Below are 17,228 nucleotides of genomic sequence, written 5' to 3'. Positions count from 1 at the left end.
AAACTACCGAGAATCCCCGGAGCAGAAACAGCTGTTTTGCATACTGTTTGTAAAAAATTAATACTTTTGCTATTTTTTATGCTATTGTCTTGTATTACACACCAAAATGTCCAGAATGAAATTGTATACACAGAAAAAGATTAGTCTGAAGTATAAAAAAAATGTTTAACAGCATTAAAATAATTTTAAAATATATGTATATAGATTTTTAGGCAAAATAATTGATTTTAAGATTTTTTAATTAAAAAATAAGAAATATTTTTACCATGGGCACCCACATTTTATTTTTCTAAAATTAGTTTTGTGTATGTACAAAAAAAAAATTATATTGATATCTCTAAAAATAAACTTTTTTTGAATTTTTATATAAAAGTATGCGACTTGTAAAAAACCTCTAGGCGTACAACACAAAAATCACTGATATTACCTAAATAAATAAATTAGTAAATAAATAAATAAAAAAATTAGTATTTTAATAAAATACATATAAATATGTATTAATACTCATAAAATAAGTATTTTACGATTTCAAATAAATATGTATTAAACGCATATACCATGGCGACGATATTACGTCGCCCGGGGATTCTCGCAACTTCATTGGCGACGATACATCGTCGCCGCGGGGATCTTCGCATATCTTCTCGGCGACGATATTTCGTCGCCTGGGGTTCAAAGGGTTTAAAATTATAATAAATATGTTATAGCAAAGAAACAAGTGCTTGTTGAAAAGTGCGCTTATTTTCTTTTGTAACTTGGAAAAAACTGAATTATCAATCCAAAGACTAAACTGCACAGTTTCAGCATAGTCATGATAATTTGATAGTTATTTATATGTTGTAATTTTGTTTCAAAAGAGAAGCCAACAAAACATCGAGTTGGCCCAATGGTGAGGGGACTTCTTATAACGAAACCAAAGATAATGTTGGAGCGATTGATGCTGCCCCAACCTCAAGATCATCCTGGTGAGTCTGGTTAATTATTTATGTTTGATTCATCGCACCATACCTAATGCATATCTTATTTATTTATTAACTTTTTTAGTGTTAATATTATTAAGTTCAATTAAAGTCTATTCAACCTCTTTATTGTCAAGAACGTGTTATTATAAGCGTTTCCAAATTGCTGTATATTTCTTGTGTTTCTTGTAGCCTGTGGCCATTTCACCTCCCTTTTCAATATGACATTTTATTTAACTCTGTACAAGTTACCCACTTAGTATCACATATTTCTAACATGTTTTTATGTGTTCATTGTGACGAAATGCTCCCAAACAACATTAGTAATCATTTTGCATGGCTGATGAAATAAACTCAGCAGTAGGCGATTACAACATTGCTGAAAATGAACATGTAAAATTTAAGTAGACAAGAAAATCAATAATCTTTTTTCATTTTTAATTCATGAAAAAGAAGCAAAATGTAGTTTGAGACAAGCAAGCTTAATTTGTATTATTCCATTCATAGCCTTTTCATAATATTTATTTGTTCTCTTAAAATACAGAAGGAGCCTTTATTTTGTAGAAAAAAATGTTCTCAATAAATTTTTTGTGAATCAACAAATTTATATAGTGATAAGTTTTGCACTATAAAATTGTACATGTTACTATGGAAAAAATATATAGGCCTATATAACATATTGGTTTAAAAAAAAATGTATTATTAATTATATACCGTATTCAATAACACTTTGGTGGAAGGAGTAAAAATCACCCAAAAATTGTCTGTTCCTACAAGAAATTTTAACTGCTGGTTCAAGGGGTTTGTAGGGGCAGACAATACACTCTCATAATCTTTTCCTTTTAAAATTGAAAATGTAAATTTAAGTTTTGCATACTGACAATATATTCTACAATAAAATGTGGTTTTAAATGGTGATGTCTGCAAAAGTAAAAAAAAATAACTGAAATGTATTTTTATAAGTAAAACTCGTATTTTGCAGAACCAGCGATTAATGATGATGTATCCACTATACAAGTCAATAATCAGCTCACTCCTATTCCAGAAGAAAATGACGAAGAAGAGGTAAGTTTACATACCAAACTTTCAGTGCAAAATTGGTGAATAACAGAATAAGGCTTAGAAGAGGATCAGTCTCTCCTTAAAAAAAAAAAAAAAAAAAAAATAGTTTATCCTATAACGTATGGTAACTTTGAGATAGACCAACCGTGTGTCTATATATATATACATACACACACATGCACACACATAACAACAGTGCTACAGAAAGAGAACCAAGCATATTTGTAATTCTGATATTCATGACTATCATCAAGGTTTTCCTGTTCAAACTGTGTCAAACAGTTGCTAGCACAATTCAAAAATATTTCAGCTTTGCTGTGGAGAGTTGTTCTTCAATCAACAAAATTAGACCAAAACTAGTAGAACCAGTAATAAACTTACACATGTGAATAAAGAGGGTACAGCTTAATCATGGTTGGTTGAAGCTTACCCAATATGGTTTCAGCAGCAAATTGCGTACAAAGCTGCAGTTTATTCCACTTATCACCAATCTTCTATGTAAATGAACCTATTTTCCTTTGTACCTGTGAGACACACAAGTTCTCATATGTACAAACAATAAAGGCACTGTTTACTGTTTAAAATATATTTTTCTTAGGTGTCCTTTAAAATAGAAAAACTGGTTGATGGTTCAAGTCGAAAACAAAAGCGTATCAAAAGGTATCATGAGCAGGTGTACTTTACAATGTAAGGAGAGTTGGTGTAACCTCCTTATTTAGGAATGTTTTGACAATTTTCACAAGTACAAAAACACACTGTGCCATCCATGTTAAGATGAGTTGTACAAAATTACTTTTTGTGTATTTACAACTTTTATTATTTATTAATTTATGAGCCTAGTGAAAAATAGTATGCTTTATCACATCTATAAATAGTAAAGTAATAACAGGTAGCAGTACATTCTTTACAACTCTTTATCGTCTAATAATTGTTTATTAATTAAATTGTACATTGTCATAAACATTAGTTTGTGCTAAACATACATTATATCATTGTACACTTCAATAAGTAAAAAGATCAACCATTAACATATTGACTGCAGCATACATCTTACGTGCAGAAGAGGGGCTAGCTCCCATTGTTGGTCTCACCCAGTATAGAGTTGCAGTGGTAAGATACATACATAAAAAGTACAGTAAATAATGTTGCCCTTATATACAAGAGACCTTATTGTGTGTCAGGCAAGTTAATGTCAAGGCCTTACCCAACAGCATCTGGCATCAAATGACAAGAACTGGTGTTTTTATTCTTCAATTGCTTATATTCATTGATTTTCAACACTTAAATATGTAATGTTGAAATTTTTTTGAAAATGTAATATGTGAATATTGAAAAAGCTTGGAACGACATCATTGTTTTCCTTGTATTGACAAATCAAAGTATATTGAAATGAACTCCAGATTCTCATATTATGAGTTCAGTATATGTTCTCAGACCCGAGTTCATACATACTCTCATGTCCAGTTGTAGCAACTCAGGTTTTAATCTTTAACTAATATATCTCTTTCTCCTCATTCCTCTGTACTAATAAACACACAGTCAGCTCATTTTTATTCTCACATTTTATACTCATTTCTTCTATGTTTAAGTGTTTATTAAATTAATTCATCGTTCTTTAAAGAAGAGAACTGATTAATCATTGTTCCAGAATGTTCGGCTGGAGCATGTTTCCATAAGGCCTAAACGTAAACTAGGAAGATCATCATGGAGACAACGAAGACAAGGTAAACATTTAACCCTTGACTTAGTGTCAGATTACAAGATAGTGTAAATATGTTCTGTATGTTTTACTTGCACATACAGTATAACAACCCACTTCTCATGGTAATGAATTGTGGAAATGACATTAGTTACATCACTGTGTGCATAATTCATTTATCAGCAAGAACGTCGGTTTCAAAATATTTGTTAATAAATCCTTCAATCCTATATGAGCTTTTATGTGAACATTGCTTTTACTGTACCTGTAACGATAGACTCCCTAATACTACAAATTACATTAATATTTTTGTTGTATTGTATAAAATTATGTAATAAACTGAACTAAATTCTGTTTATGTTTATTTTGTGTACAAAATCGTATTGTTGCAATTATCCTAGTGATAATACTTACAGAAAATGTTTACATAACTTTACTAAACATGACTCCCAAAGCCCAAAACCACCTCCAACTATATATATCACATGTTAAAATGACTGTACTCAGTTTGTTCAAAACTTTGTTAATTCTATGATTTTCTTGTTGGTATTATGGTTATCCATAAAAATTGAGAGGACAGACAAAATGAAATTTGTCCAGCACCTAAAGAGGCTTTGCTAATGTTCAGCCAGTTATATACATCTCATACAAATTTCTAAACAAAAATTGTAAATTTGTTATACTTTGAGTTTTCTTTGAAAACTGTGATCAAAAATAGATTGGTTGTTTTAAGAGATATTATTGGGTTATTAGGAGGTATTATTAGAGGTTTAGCATTGTTATGGGACAAGAAACGTCTAGGGAATTAGTGCGCCTGGTTCTAAAAAATGTTTTAGGGTTTTCTTATGATTTTTTGTAATTAGCATGCAATTTTTTGGAATTCATAATGATTTTATAGTGTTTTCAACAAAATATTGTGTTTCTACAGGTAACCTGAACATAATTGGACAAACTACTTTAACTTATATTTATTGGATGCAATAGTTATGTAGTGTTTATATTACAGTAAAAACTTGTATTGACCAGTCAAAACTAATTTTTAACCGAAGGCCATGCTCAAACCAATTATTTTGACCAAGTTCTATTGTCAAAAACAGTTTTGACTAAGTCAGGTAGTCAAAATTAGTTTTGTCAAAATTATCATACCCAAAGTTGAACACTAGTTTTTCCAAATAGATGTGTTATCATTGATGGATACATATTATATCTAGGTACTGTACTTTTTTTAGAAAAAATTGATCAAGATAGAGAAAGGGAAAGAAAAAATAAACAGCCTGCAGCTGTAACATATGATGGAGATTCAAGTGATACAGAGAGTAACCCAACTGCTTTAAATGACATGGAGCCTGTTGTGCGGTTTAAAGATGTTAGTCGTCTGCTGCAAAACTCTTCTTTACTTAAGGTAAACTAATATATGTAACTTTACAATGTTCAACTATTTTGCAGTTTTATCTGAATAAAAATATTTTTCTCTGGTTAAGGTTAATAGTAGATGAACTATATGGAAAGGGAGCCTCTTATTAGTTACTTGTGAGTCTAAATGCATAGTAAAAATATACTCCTTTGATAAACCATATTTTGTCTCCATAGAAAGTATAGATAAATAGAATACAACGGAGACCTACCTTACTATAGAGTACTGAAGTTTACACTCATGGCTCATGCCTAGAATCCAGGGTAGGGTTTAGAGTGTATGCATCAGGACCAAATTGTCAATGCTCATATAGGAAAATATGCAATGGTCTTCCAAGCAGAAGTCAGGGCAACTGAAACACCCACCAGACGCCTCATACACAGAGGATGTAAAGGTGCAGAATATCTCATACTATCAGTCAGAAAGCTTTAAAGGTGCTTGATGGTTGCTCATTTGAATCAAAGGCAGCCTGGGAATGCAAAAATACACTGATGGAAGTTGTTAAGAGGGACACAATAATTGGACAATTATTGTCCTTGGCTGGGTGTCTGGCTATTTATAGAAATTAAACAGCATACGCTTTTGCCAAGATTGACTTGGAGAGCCTTTTGGTAGGATCAAAGTCAGGCTGTGTGTGTATAAAATTAGTAAATATATTTAAGAACAAAATAAAATTGGTAATAATAGTGTATAAAATATAAATACATTTTTAATGACAAATTTTTTTAAATGTATTTTATTCCATTAACCCTCTCCCGCTCGCAAGGCATGAATCGGCACGGCCACAACGTAGCCACTGCAGTCTAAACGGCACAGATCGGAACGCACTGCTTTATCTACTAGATTATTTTGCTATTTATATTAGTTGTGCGGAAACAATGGCGGGTTGTAGTCGTACACTTCGTGACAGTGAAATCGATCTCGTTATTAGTAGTGATTGCGACGATTCAAGTGAGTGTAGTGATGTACCAGAGCTTTGTGAAGTGGTTGGTGGCATTGAGGATGTAGTTCGGAGTGATCACAGTGGCAGGGGCAGTGACAGTGAGCCAGACAATGACCTTCACCAAGTAACTGCGCAACAAACAACCCGGCGCCCTGCTGTCCGTGTGCCCCCTCCCTGGTCTCGTACAATCAACTTCATTGAACCAATATATAGTAAAATAATTAATATATATAATTATAGTTAATTACAATGATAGAACGTATGTAAGTTGAGACGCAGCTTATTTTGACCGAGCCCGACCGGCAGAGCGAATTAATTGAGGTTAGAAGCACCGTGAGCGCCTGGAAACAATGGGAGCGGGAAAGGGTTAAAACGAGATATGAATGACGTTAGTTAAGGCAGAGATGATTTATTATCTATTTTGATGCAACAGAAACAGAACCGGACATTGAAAACAGCATTGTTGCATCTAGTATTCTGTAATTCAGTAGTCTTAACTGTTGCAACACATTAGTTAAATTAAACTAATGCCCAGTGTAAACCGATTCGGGAAAACAAAATTTAAGGCCATGACTAGGCTAAACCAACATTATTGACTGTTAGTCTTAAATTAGGATTTTTTAATCATAATTAAAATTATTTTAGTACTCTGTGCTTACATTCAATTATTATGCCAGCCATACTACCTATAATTATTCAATTAAAATCCTTTGCAAAGCATATTTTGTTATATCTAAAACCATAGAACTGGCAATAGTAACACTCTGTCCTGTCCTAGTGATGGTGTTTTTAAAAATACAAGCGTTTGTAAAGATATTATAAAACCCATTGCAGCTGTTTATCTAGCATGTATTATACATGTTTTTACTGACACAAATTTAATGGTCAGTTGGTCATGTCAAATATAAACATGACAGGAATAAATTGTCGTCATGCTAAATTCCACCTTGTAGCATATACAGTATTTACAGTGCTAAAACTTCACTACTTTATCTAACTTTATGCTGATTTCAAAAGTTTATACTGATAATACCTTTTTCAAAGAAGTAGAAATTTCTACTTTTACGTTTGTTTGCGTAAATAAAAACTAAAAGGCACAAAGATTATTAAACAACATACAATTTCTCAAACATTCACTGTGTAGTTTATCGTGGATTAAATGTTTCTGTTTGCGTTTCCAGAACTTCTAACAAACATGAGTTACGGTAGAGAGCGCTTTAATGGAGCTGCTTATAGTTAAGCAGCTCTAGAGAAAGTTAAAAAAGCAGCATGAAACCATTAGAAAGACCATTAGCAAAAAATATATAGTTTTCGAAAAGACAACACTATAACACTCAATATAGACAACACTATAACACAAACAGCAAAAGATCAACACAATGAAACCAGCAAACACTACAAGGATTTAGAAATCAACTGTAGGCTTATGGCTAAACACTATACTGGCTCACAAGCCAGAATTCGAGAAATAGTGCCGACAGCAATATATGCTCCTTGCTGTGCTCATTCACTGAATCTAGTTGGTGAGCATTCAACTAGTAGTTACATAGAAAGTCATGATTATTTTCATGCTGCTAAAAATTCTGTATAGATTTTTCTCAGCCTCAACTAGAAGGTGCCAAAGGCTCAATAGCTGACAACAAGAAAAACAACTTAAACCTACAAATTGTATCAAACACAGGTTGGTGAGTGTGAGATGACGCTTGCAAGGTATTAAATGAAAATTGGAAGGAAGTAATAGTAGCACTCAAAATTATTTCCAATGACAGAACAGAAAAGGCAACCACACGAATTAAAGCAGTTTGGTACCTTGGCAAGCTTCAAAGATTGGAGACAGCATTTTTGTCAATTCTGTGGGGAGATCAACTTAACAGATTTAATATTACTAGTAAAAAGCTGCAATCATCTGAAACCGACTTGTCAATAGTAGCACTAATGTATGGATCATTATCAGAGTATATTAGTAGCATAAGAAAAGAATTCGATATTTATGAAAATATCTCCCTTGACCAGAAGATTTTGCTATAGAATGTCTACATTTATTCTGATTCTTAAAGGAACTTGAAGAACAAGAACATCGAGAAAGTATTTTCAATCTCTATAAACTACATGTCTACGGAGTTGAAGGTGTATGTTGACATAACATTGAAACTTTTCTTGACTGATACACACTTGGGGATGTGGATGTTAACCATCGAGTCTGATATGGCCAAGAAATTAGCTTTTGATGATGTTATCAATTCATTCTCAGTCTCTAAATCAAGAAGAAAGTCGATTTAATTACCGTAGAGATGTAAATGATACAAAGGTCTGTTTTACTTTTTTCTGAATAAACATGTACATTTTCCTTGCCAGCTTGCATACTTACAACTCAAATATATTGGTTGGTTTATTATCAGAGGAGACAGAAGATGAAGAGGATTTTAGTATGTGCGAATTGGAAAAAGCGGTTAAAGAAATGAAAGAGGGGAAATCTGCGGGAATAGACGAGCTGACGGCTGAGATGATAAAGGCGGCGGGCCCATTGGGAATTCAATGGTTGTACAGAGTGATGAGAGTGATTTGGAAGGAAAAGAAGATACCAGAAGACTGGAAAATGGGAATAATAGTGCCGATTTTTAAGAAATGCAATAAGCAAAAATGCGAGAATTACAGGGGAATAACTTTGTTGTGCCATACACAAAAAAATTTATGAAAAAATACTGTTGCAGAAAATTAGACCAGTACTGGAAGAAACAGGAAGGAGGAGCAATGTGGTTTTAGGAAAGGTAGGTCAACGGTGGATGCTATTTTTGTGATGAGACAAGTGTTAGAAAAGAGGTGGGAATACGGAAAAGATACAATGGTAGCGTTTATAGACCTTCAGAAGGCATATGATAAGGTACTGAGAGAAAGGATATGGGAGAGTATGAGAAAGAGAGGATTGCGTGAGGGAATAGTAGAAAGAATAAAGAACCTGTACGGCATATGTAAAAACAGGGTAAGAATTGAAGAAAAATATACAGAAACTTTTAAAACAGAGAGAGGAGTAAGGCAGGGAAGCATATTGTCACCTTTCCTTTTCAATATTATAATGGATGAAATTATTCTAGAAGTACAAGGAAACAGAGGAGCAGAAGAACTTAAGACAATAGCATATGCGGATGACATAATGATATGGGAAAATAGGGAAGAAGAGTTAGAACGAGAGTTAAACAAATGGGCAAAAGTGGCGAAGAAATATGGTTTAGAGATGAACATACAAAAATGTAAAGTAATGAAAGTAGAGAGAAGGGATGGAAATAACAAAGACGTGTTAGTTGAAGGAAAAAGACTTGAAAAGGTGAAGGAATTCTGTTATTTAGGAAGTATCATAACAGATAGGGGCACAATAAGAGAAGAGATAGGAAACAGAATATGGAAGAGTGGAAAGTTTTTCAATATGGTGAAGAAGATTGTGTGGAGTTGGAACATTGGGAAAGAATCAAAAGTATTGATGTATAAATCTTATTTCCAACCAATTTTATTATATGGAGCAGAGACGTGGACGTGGACTAAAAATGATTTAAGCAGATTGCAAGCTGCAGAAATGAGATTTTTAAGAGGGATAGAGAAGACTACAAGAAGAGATAGAATAAGGAACGAAATAACCAGAGAAAGATTGAAGGTAGTTTCACTGCAAGAGACAATGGAAGGAAGAAGAATACAGTGGATGGGGCATGTGAAGAGGATGGGAGATAATAGAATGCCTAGAATAGCACTGGAGAAGGAGGAAGGAGGAAGAAGACCAAGAGGAAGACCGAGAGGAAGATGGGAGGACCAAGTGTGGAAAGACATAGAGAGAAGGGGGACTACAGAAAATACAGGTGGATGAAGAGGAGACCTGGAAGGATAGACTAAAGTGGAGGAGGCTGTGTACGACGACCCGTGAGAACGGAAACGTCTGACGATGATGATGATGGTTTATTATTGTAAAATATTCTTATGTCTTCCAAACTAGTCATGTTACAGTGTTGGTAAATTAAAATAGAAAACAAACAAGGATCATTAATAACATAAATAAAAAGATTAAATTGGTTTCAAATTATAATGTTAGTACAAGTTTGGCTATGAAACAAACAAGGGGTGGCAAATAGTCGCTAGCCCCTGGGGGGGGGGGGGCAAAACTTGACATATGCTACTGGTAGAATGTAATGTTTTTTGTAAGGGATTACACAACACAGTGGAGAACATATAAATCTTTAATAATTTCTTGTTTATAAATCTTCAATGCTTACTTCTCACTAAGAAAATCGTATCCTCCTAACTTCACATCTAAATAAACACAGTTTTAGTCGTATATCATCTTTTTATTAGATGTAATCCGTTGCGGGTAATTTACCACCACAAGAATCAAGTAGTTTATTTAAAGTTCTAAATTACGTGCTCTGTATTAGGAATATTCCTCCAGTAATTTCGTCCCGTCAGATATACAGGTATCCATTAGTAATAATCAGACTTAGCCAGAATGTAAAAAAAATATTAGTTTTACATATTTTTGAATAAATTAACTATAGCAATATTGAAATTTTTATTTCATTAAATTTAATTATTTTAGTTTTAGTTTCATGTTAGCGTTGTAAATAATAACAAAAAATATTATCAACATTTTTATTTCAGATCTACCCTCTGCCACCCCCCAAGTACAGGCAATACTTGAGTCAACTAATCTATTACAGAATTTTAAATAATCAGTTATAAACAGTACTTACCAACATTTTAGAGGGTTAGTCAAAAGTTAACACTGGGGAAAACATTGTTTGTCATGTAAGTAATTTGTTATTTATATGAGTTCTGGTGCTTTCATTGAAGTCTAGGCCCATTGACTAAGATTTAGAGGGTAAGAATCCTTTATCAACGGAGAATTGGTCTATGGAATGACGTCCCGGGTACTCACTGACATTTAGAGTGTTGGTGTCAGTTAAAATTCTTCTTTATTAACTGGGAACTTCTGGTTCATGGGTTAACGTCCCAACCGCTTACTGACATTTAGAGTGTTGGTCTCGGTTAAAATTCTTCTTTATCAATGGAGGATTTCATACCGATGATATGACGTCTCGGTATATGGCTGAGATTTAACCCTTTGAGTGCCATCATCCGATTTTACCGGACGACAAAAGTTGGCCGAAAAGTGCAAACGTCCGATTTTACCGGACGACAAAAGTTGGCCGAAAAGTGCAAACGTCCGATTTTACCGGACGTCAAAAGTTGGCCGAAAAGTGCTGACGTCCGATTTTACCGGACGTTCAGGAAAAAGTCACTAAAAATTGTAACCTTTAATATTTTAAAATAATATCATATTGAAATGTTTGTGAAGAATCGTTCTTTTCAAAATAAATTGTTATAGTACACTTCCGGTCAAACTTTAAATTATGAAACTCACATATAAACATTTTTGGTTGCCATAGCTACCAGAAACAATGTGACAATAGTTTCTTAAAAGTTGTATAACTTATTCATTATTGAAGATAATAATATAAATTTTTCAAGATTTACAGACAATTGCATACACTTTCCAGTGATATGGACTAAGAAAAGGATATGAATTTTTTTGGTCATAATAATTTGGTTGAAAAATGAAATTAAAAAATATTTTTGAATTTTTTTTAGATAAGTCCATTTTTGGTATTCCTAAATTTAGTGTTATGGTAACTTTGTTATTTTATGTGAATTAAACAGAGTTTTCAAAGAAAAATAAAAAAAGAATCATTTTGATAGCTTATTAAATAATCGAACTGTGAATTTTTTACTAAAAACCTTGCAAAATGTCTGAAAAGGGGCTGGCACTTTTAGGTACACCCACTAGAAAAATACCTGGCACTTTTCAGTATACCCACTCAAAAAATACTTGGCACTCAAAGGGTTAAAGTGTAAGTTTCAGCGTTGTAAAAAATTAAAAAATTTCAGTATATTAAAAAAATATCTTGGACCCGGATATAACATTTATAAGTGTAGTATATTTCTTGTGAACTGTCATTGTAATCACTAAAGTGTTACTGATTTCTTGTTTCACTAAACGATGCTAAATGTCCGAAAAAATCCTGTTTTCTTCACAATCCTTCCATCGTCAAAAATAACCTTCAAACAAAGAACTGTCATTGTTTTCCTTCAGTGAATGTTATATTAATACTTTAGATTTGATGTACAGGTCACGCTAACTCTTGGAATTTGGAATGGTATTTTGCTGAATGTGTAATAACCATAGTTACTAATTTCAACAATCACATAATAAACATATCAAATATGAATAGGTTACAACAATCTCTGTGGCTGAATTTGGAAGCCCTTGATTCCAGTGGTTTGGTGGACAAAGGCTGTGAAGAAGACAGTGTTTTATTTTGATTTCTAGAATTAGTTTCTGAAATATTTCAATTGACTAAGATAAATGCCATATATAAGGCTGTAAACTCTCATAATTAATTTTTTATTTTGAAATTGAAGTGATTTGTGGGTAGGTCAGTGAGATGAATGAATTGTACAACAGGAGACAATTACTGCACTCTAACTTACAACTAAAGCTGATGTATTGATGAGCACAGTAGGCTGCAGTTACCTGCAATGAAAGAAATAGATTTGCATGCATCAATTATAATTGCAGAGTTCTGCCAGAAAAACTTTGAAATACTGAGTATTCTGGATCGGCACCCTCTCAGCTTCAAGTTTGAAATACCAACTTTAGACCTACATCTAACTTTGATTGAGGTGGAGTTTCTCTGGTCCACGGAATTTGAGTTAGAGGGACATTGTTATTAGAAGAGGATAGGAATCACATTATTTTCAGTGCTTCAACAATATCAAGAATGTAATTATTTTCACTTTCTGATGAATTGTCTAAAACATTGCCTGGTGACATATATTGGGTAGGGTACGATTATCGGACCCGGTTTTTATATCGAAATTGGCAAACGATATTACTTAATCATAACCATCGATATAATCAATCGATACTGATTAATTATTTTGAACTATTAACTTAAATAATCTATATCAATAGCTGTAAACACTCTAAAATAATACATGTAGGATAATATTTCAATTTTACGTAAGTAATTCTGATTATTAAAAATGGAAGTCAATTTTAGAAAACTATACGACGCGACGTTGCTTTTTGTGGCTTCACCATGTTGGACTTGTATAGAAAAATCCATTATGTAAAATTTGTGGGAAAGAAACAACTGTAACTGTGAGAGGAGTAAATACGGTCGTTTTCAGTTTTCCTAATTTTGGTTATAATTAATTGTTTGATCACTGTGAATATTAAATTCATATTTTAATTTAAAACACATGATTGTTATTGAGGACTATAGGTACTTTTATATCGATTGATAGTCTAAGATTTGGTATCGATGACTATATTCTTCGATATAAAAAACCGGGTCCGCTTATCGTACCCTACCCCATATATTTAATTTCAATGCCACTTTCTTTCACATTACTAAACATTACATCTTCTTCTAACACTCTTATCAATTACTTGACTATAAAGGAAAAAGTTTGTAATTAAAATATTCAGTACAATAACAACAAACAATAGCAACGCAACAGAAAGTATATAAACATGTATGGCAATGAGGTGTGGCATATATGTTGCAGTTATATTTTGTTTCGACAACTGTTATTTAGTATAACGTTTGCTAAATGAAGAGTAGAATGTGCAGTTTCTCCTGTTACCGAACATAATACATTCGGTGAAGTATTCTGCTGCTACAACCAGCTGTTTACAACACTGATGAGTTGACGATGCTTTGTTAATAAACTATTTCACATGCATGATTTCTGCCAACACAATGTCAATGAACTACAGGAAGGTTAAGCTTTGATTGATGGTTTAATACATGGTAAAATATATAGTAAAAAAATCTCACACTACTCAAAATAAATAGAGAGTCAGTAACAAAATGTTTATATTTTTTTGAAAAAATTAAATTTGTTCTTACTTTATGACCTTAAAAAAACTATTACATTTACTTTATCAAAAATGTTTTTAGTCTTAAAACTATTGGTATATAAGACATTCATTATATGATTATGTACAGGGTGTCTCACGAAGAGGTTTAAACGTCTAGACCAAAATTTTTCAAACTCTACACATTTCATTAAATAGGTTTTAAAATATTCTGTGAACATTTCAGCTCTCTAGCAATTGTTGAAACAAAATGGTGGCATTTTTAAAAAACTACTTTAAAAACAGTATTATTGTTTTTGTAAAATTATTTATTGTCATATTCTAGAGAAATACAGAATTTCAATCAGAAAATTAGAACATAGCCTATTAAAAAACCTACAATTACAGTCCACAATTACTCAAACTGTAATCCAAAACAATTTGAGTATGCTCACGAAACTCAATGACACGAGAACGAAATTTTACTCTCCTGTCCGGATCATCTTCAAGAAGATTATAGATTAGATAGCTTTTTAAAATTAATTTTGTTTTTCTTAATTATTCTCTGTACTGAAGACAGTGTATAATATTACACATGTATTATTTGGCACTATAAAATAATAGCGATGTAAAAATGTTTGTTGTAGGTTGACAGTGGTCGGAACGGTGACACTGATACTGGATTGGGCAGTGACCGACAGTCTGAAACCAGCACTCTTCACGTGCCTGTGAATAAGGTTAAAAGAAACAATGAAGACCCTTTAGAAGGCAGCAGTTGGATGTTCAACAACAATCACAACCATCGTACCAGTTATGGACCTGCTACATTACGTGGAAGATCATCTCTCTACAAGTCTGATACTTCTGATGATGACGATTATGAGGAAGAAAACCTAGTTGTAGTTGAAAAAAACATAACAAACTTAACATTAGATTCTTTGGAGATAAAGAATAAAACATTCACTGTCCGTTCCCCAAAAGTGAACAGTGGCAGGTTCTCTGCTGAAACTAGTGATGATACTGTAAACCGCTCCCCTCCAGCTGAGCCTGACTCTACCAATAATGTTGATGTTCAGCATTCCAACAACTCTTTCACAGATCTCTCAGAAAACGAAAAGAGTTTGACACTCCTTCAATGTGGGTCGGATTCAAGCAATACATCTGCTGGGACCATTCATATGCTTAAAAACCAGTCGGAGCAGAGGGTGTCAAGTAAAGTGGATAAAGTTTCAGCTGACAGTCCATCTCCTCAAGTAAGATTGTCTGTCTCTAGCCTCACGGCCAGCAAGAGACATTCAAGTTTCTGTAACAACTGTGGACCATCACCTAGTCTTCCTGAAATCTTAGGGAAAAGGATAAGGAAGCAAAAAACCCATCTTTATCCTGGTGAAGAGGTGTCAAATCTAGAATCTAAATCTACGAGTAACAGATCATCAATTGGAAGGAAAAGTAAAAAAAAGTCTTTAAGTACAAAGATTAAAAAGAGGTATGAATAATAAATTTATAGTATGCTAACTTTGTTGCTATTAAAGAAACCAAATTTTTACTCTACAGTTCTAGCCTCATAGTGATATAACGTTTTAAATATTTAAGACTATTACATTTCCATACCATTTTTAAGTCCAAAGTTCTTTCTAATTCGTACTGAGATTTTATGAACAATTTCATAGACTGAATTTAACCCTTCTAGCGCTACGGCTATTTGGGACGCACCATACCCAAACGCTACATATACCTCAAAATCTGTTTTTCCATAAAGTCAACGCTAATGTTGTTTTTGAGTTTGTTACCATATAAAAAGACTTTTGGGGACGAAAAAAGTATAATTTTTTAATACATTTATTTAACTTATAAAAAAATATAAATAAACAAAATTTAACGAAATGTTGAACGAAATTTTACTATCATGTATAATATTATATTATATGTATAGTATGTATATTATAGTTAAAATAAAACATTAATGGATATAAAAAGATCTAAAATTAGCTATCACTGTGCTCAAGGTAAACCATCACGTGTGGTACGTCTTGAAACACGTATCCGGGTGCAGGTTCAGCCGGGCGGTGCATGTCTCGCACACGTAAATGGTCTCCTTGCGTAAACCGTTGCGTGTACACACAACACATCTTCCCATCCCCTTTTCTCCTCTTGCAACAAAGTGTGACAACGTACGCACAACAGTTCCACTCGCAGTCCGCGAACAAACTAAACCAGCGAGTTAGTTTGTCAGTAGCGCTAGTGTCTGGCAAAACAGGTGGCATGGGTAGTGTACCGCCATTCTGCACCTTGGAGAACAATTCAATTAAGTTTATTTTCCTCAAAGTGTTTACAATGTGTTATCAATTTTAACATTTTAATTTCGCAAAATTAGTTAGCTAAAACCAAAAATATGAACATTTAAAAATAATTTTGGAATAAGTTCAATTAATTAATATTGTCACTTGAATTCTATTACTTAGAAAAAATAAATTTCACTCACAAATTATTTTAAATTGTCTTTATGTAAATTTTGATGTTTAAAAAATCTTATTTTAGTTTTTAAATATTTAAAATTTGTATTAAGTTGTTACAAATTGTTTAACTCAAGACCTTGTAAATGTCCTGATACTTCACGCTGCCGCAATTCACATAATACAGGGTGGCCACCTGACCGGGAAAATCAAGAATTTTACGCACTGGGAAAAACAGCATCTTACCTTTTTAACACTTAGAGTGCTAATCCCGTAATTTTACGGAACGGCGAAACTTCCGAAGAATGCTAATCCCGTAGTTTTACGTGGTTGTCATTTCAATTGGTATTATATTACATTGTCCGTATTTAAAACGGGTTTTGCCTACTCTACAATGTTATTTGGGTTTTTAGTAACACAATTCACCGCTAGAAAGCGTCAGATGTATTGTATGAGCTTAATGACAAAGCAACTTCGGTCGCGTTGTTTACGTGCCGCTAACGTGACGTTCGTTGCAGCCGGCAGTCGATGTCGCAATCATGGCTTCTCGCAGCTTGAACGACGTTGCGATCAGTGATGTATTAGATAAAGATAATTTTATTGGAGTAGATAGTATTTTTGACGATTCTGTCATTGATCCTGATTTAATGGAAGAAGATTAGACACATACTTCAGGTAAGAATAAGTAAGTCTATTTATCATATAAACATCAGTCTAAAAGTTTGGTTATGTTATTGTTTTCGTGAATCAAACTATAATTTGTATTATAATAAATTAACTTTATACAACTAATAT

General features: G+C 33.0%; 1 protein-coding gene across 2 annotated transcripts in view; it reads left to right on the top strand.

The window, feature by feature from the left end:
* Window positions 1–17,228, top strand: part of LOC124360496 — a 47,675-nt gene that overhangs the window by 16,673 nt on the left and 13,774 nt on the right. For both annotated transcript variants that reach the window (XM_046814175.1, XM_046814174.1), the window contains exons 6-10: window positions 858–965; window positions 1,942–2,024; window positions 3,670–3,745; window positions 4,950–5,122; window positions 14,628–15,466. In XM_046814175.1, the coding sequence (XP_046670131.1) occupies window positions 858–965; window positions 1,942–2,024; window positions 3,670–3,745; window positions 4,950–5,122; window positions 14,628–15,466 (1,279 nt within the window). The remainder of the gene's footprint in view (window positions 1–857; window positions 966–1,941; window positions 2,025–3,669; window positions 3,746–4,949; window positions 5,123–14,627; window positions 15,467–17,228) is intronic.

This window comes from Homalodisca vitripennis, chromosome 4, assembly GCF_021130785.1.
Source record: "Homalodisca vitripennis isolate AUS2020 chromosome 4, UT_GWSS_2.1, whole genome shotgun sequence".
NCBI lineage: Eukaryota > Metazoa > Arthropoda > Insecta > Hemiptera > Cicadellidae > Homalodisca > Homalodisca vitripennis.
Note: the sequence above shows the minus strand (reverse complement) of the source record. Positions and strands in the feature narration are given on the sequence as shown.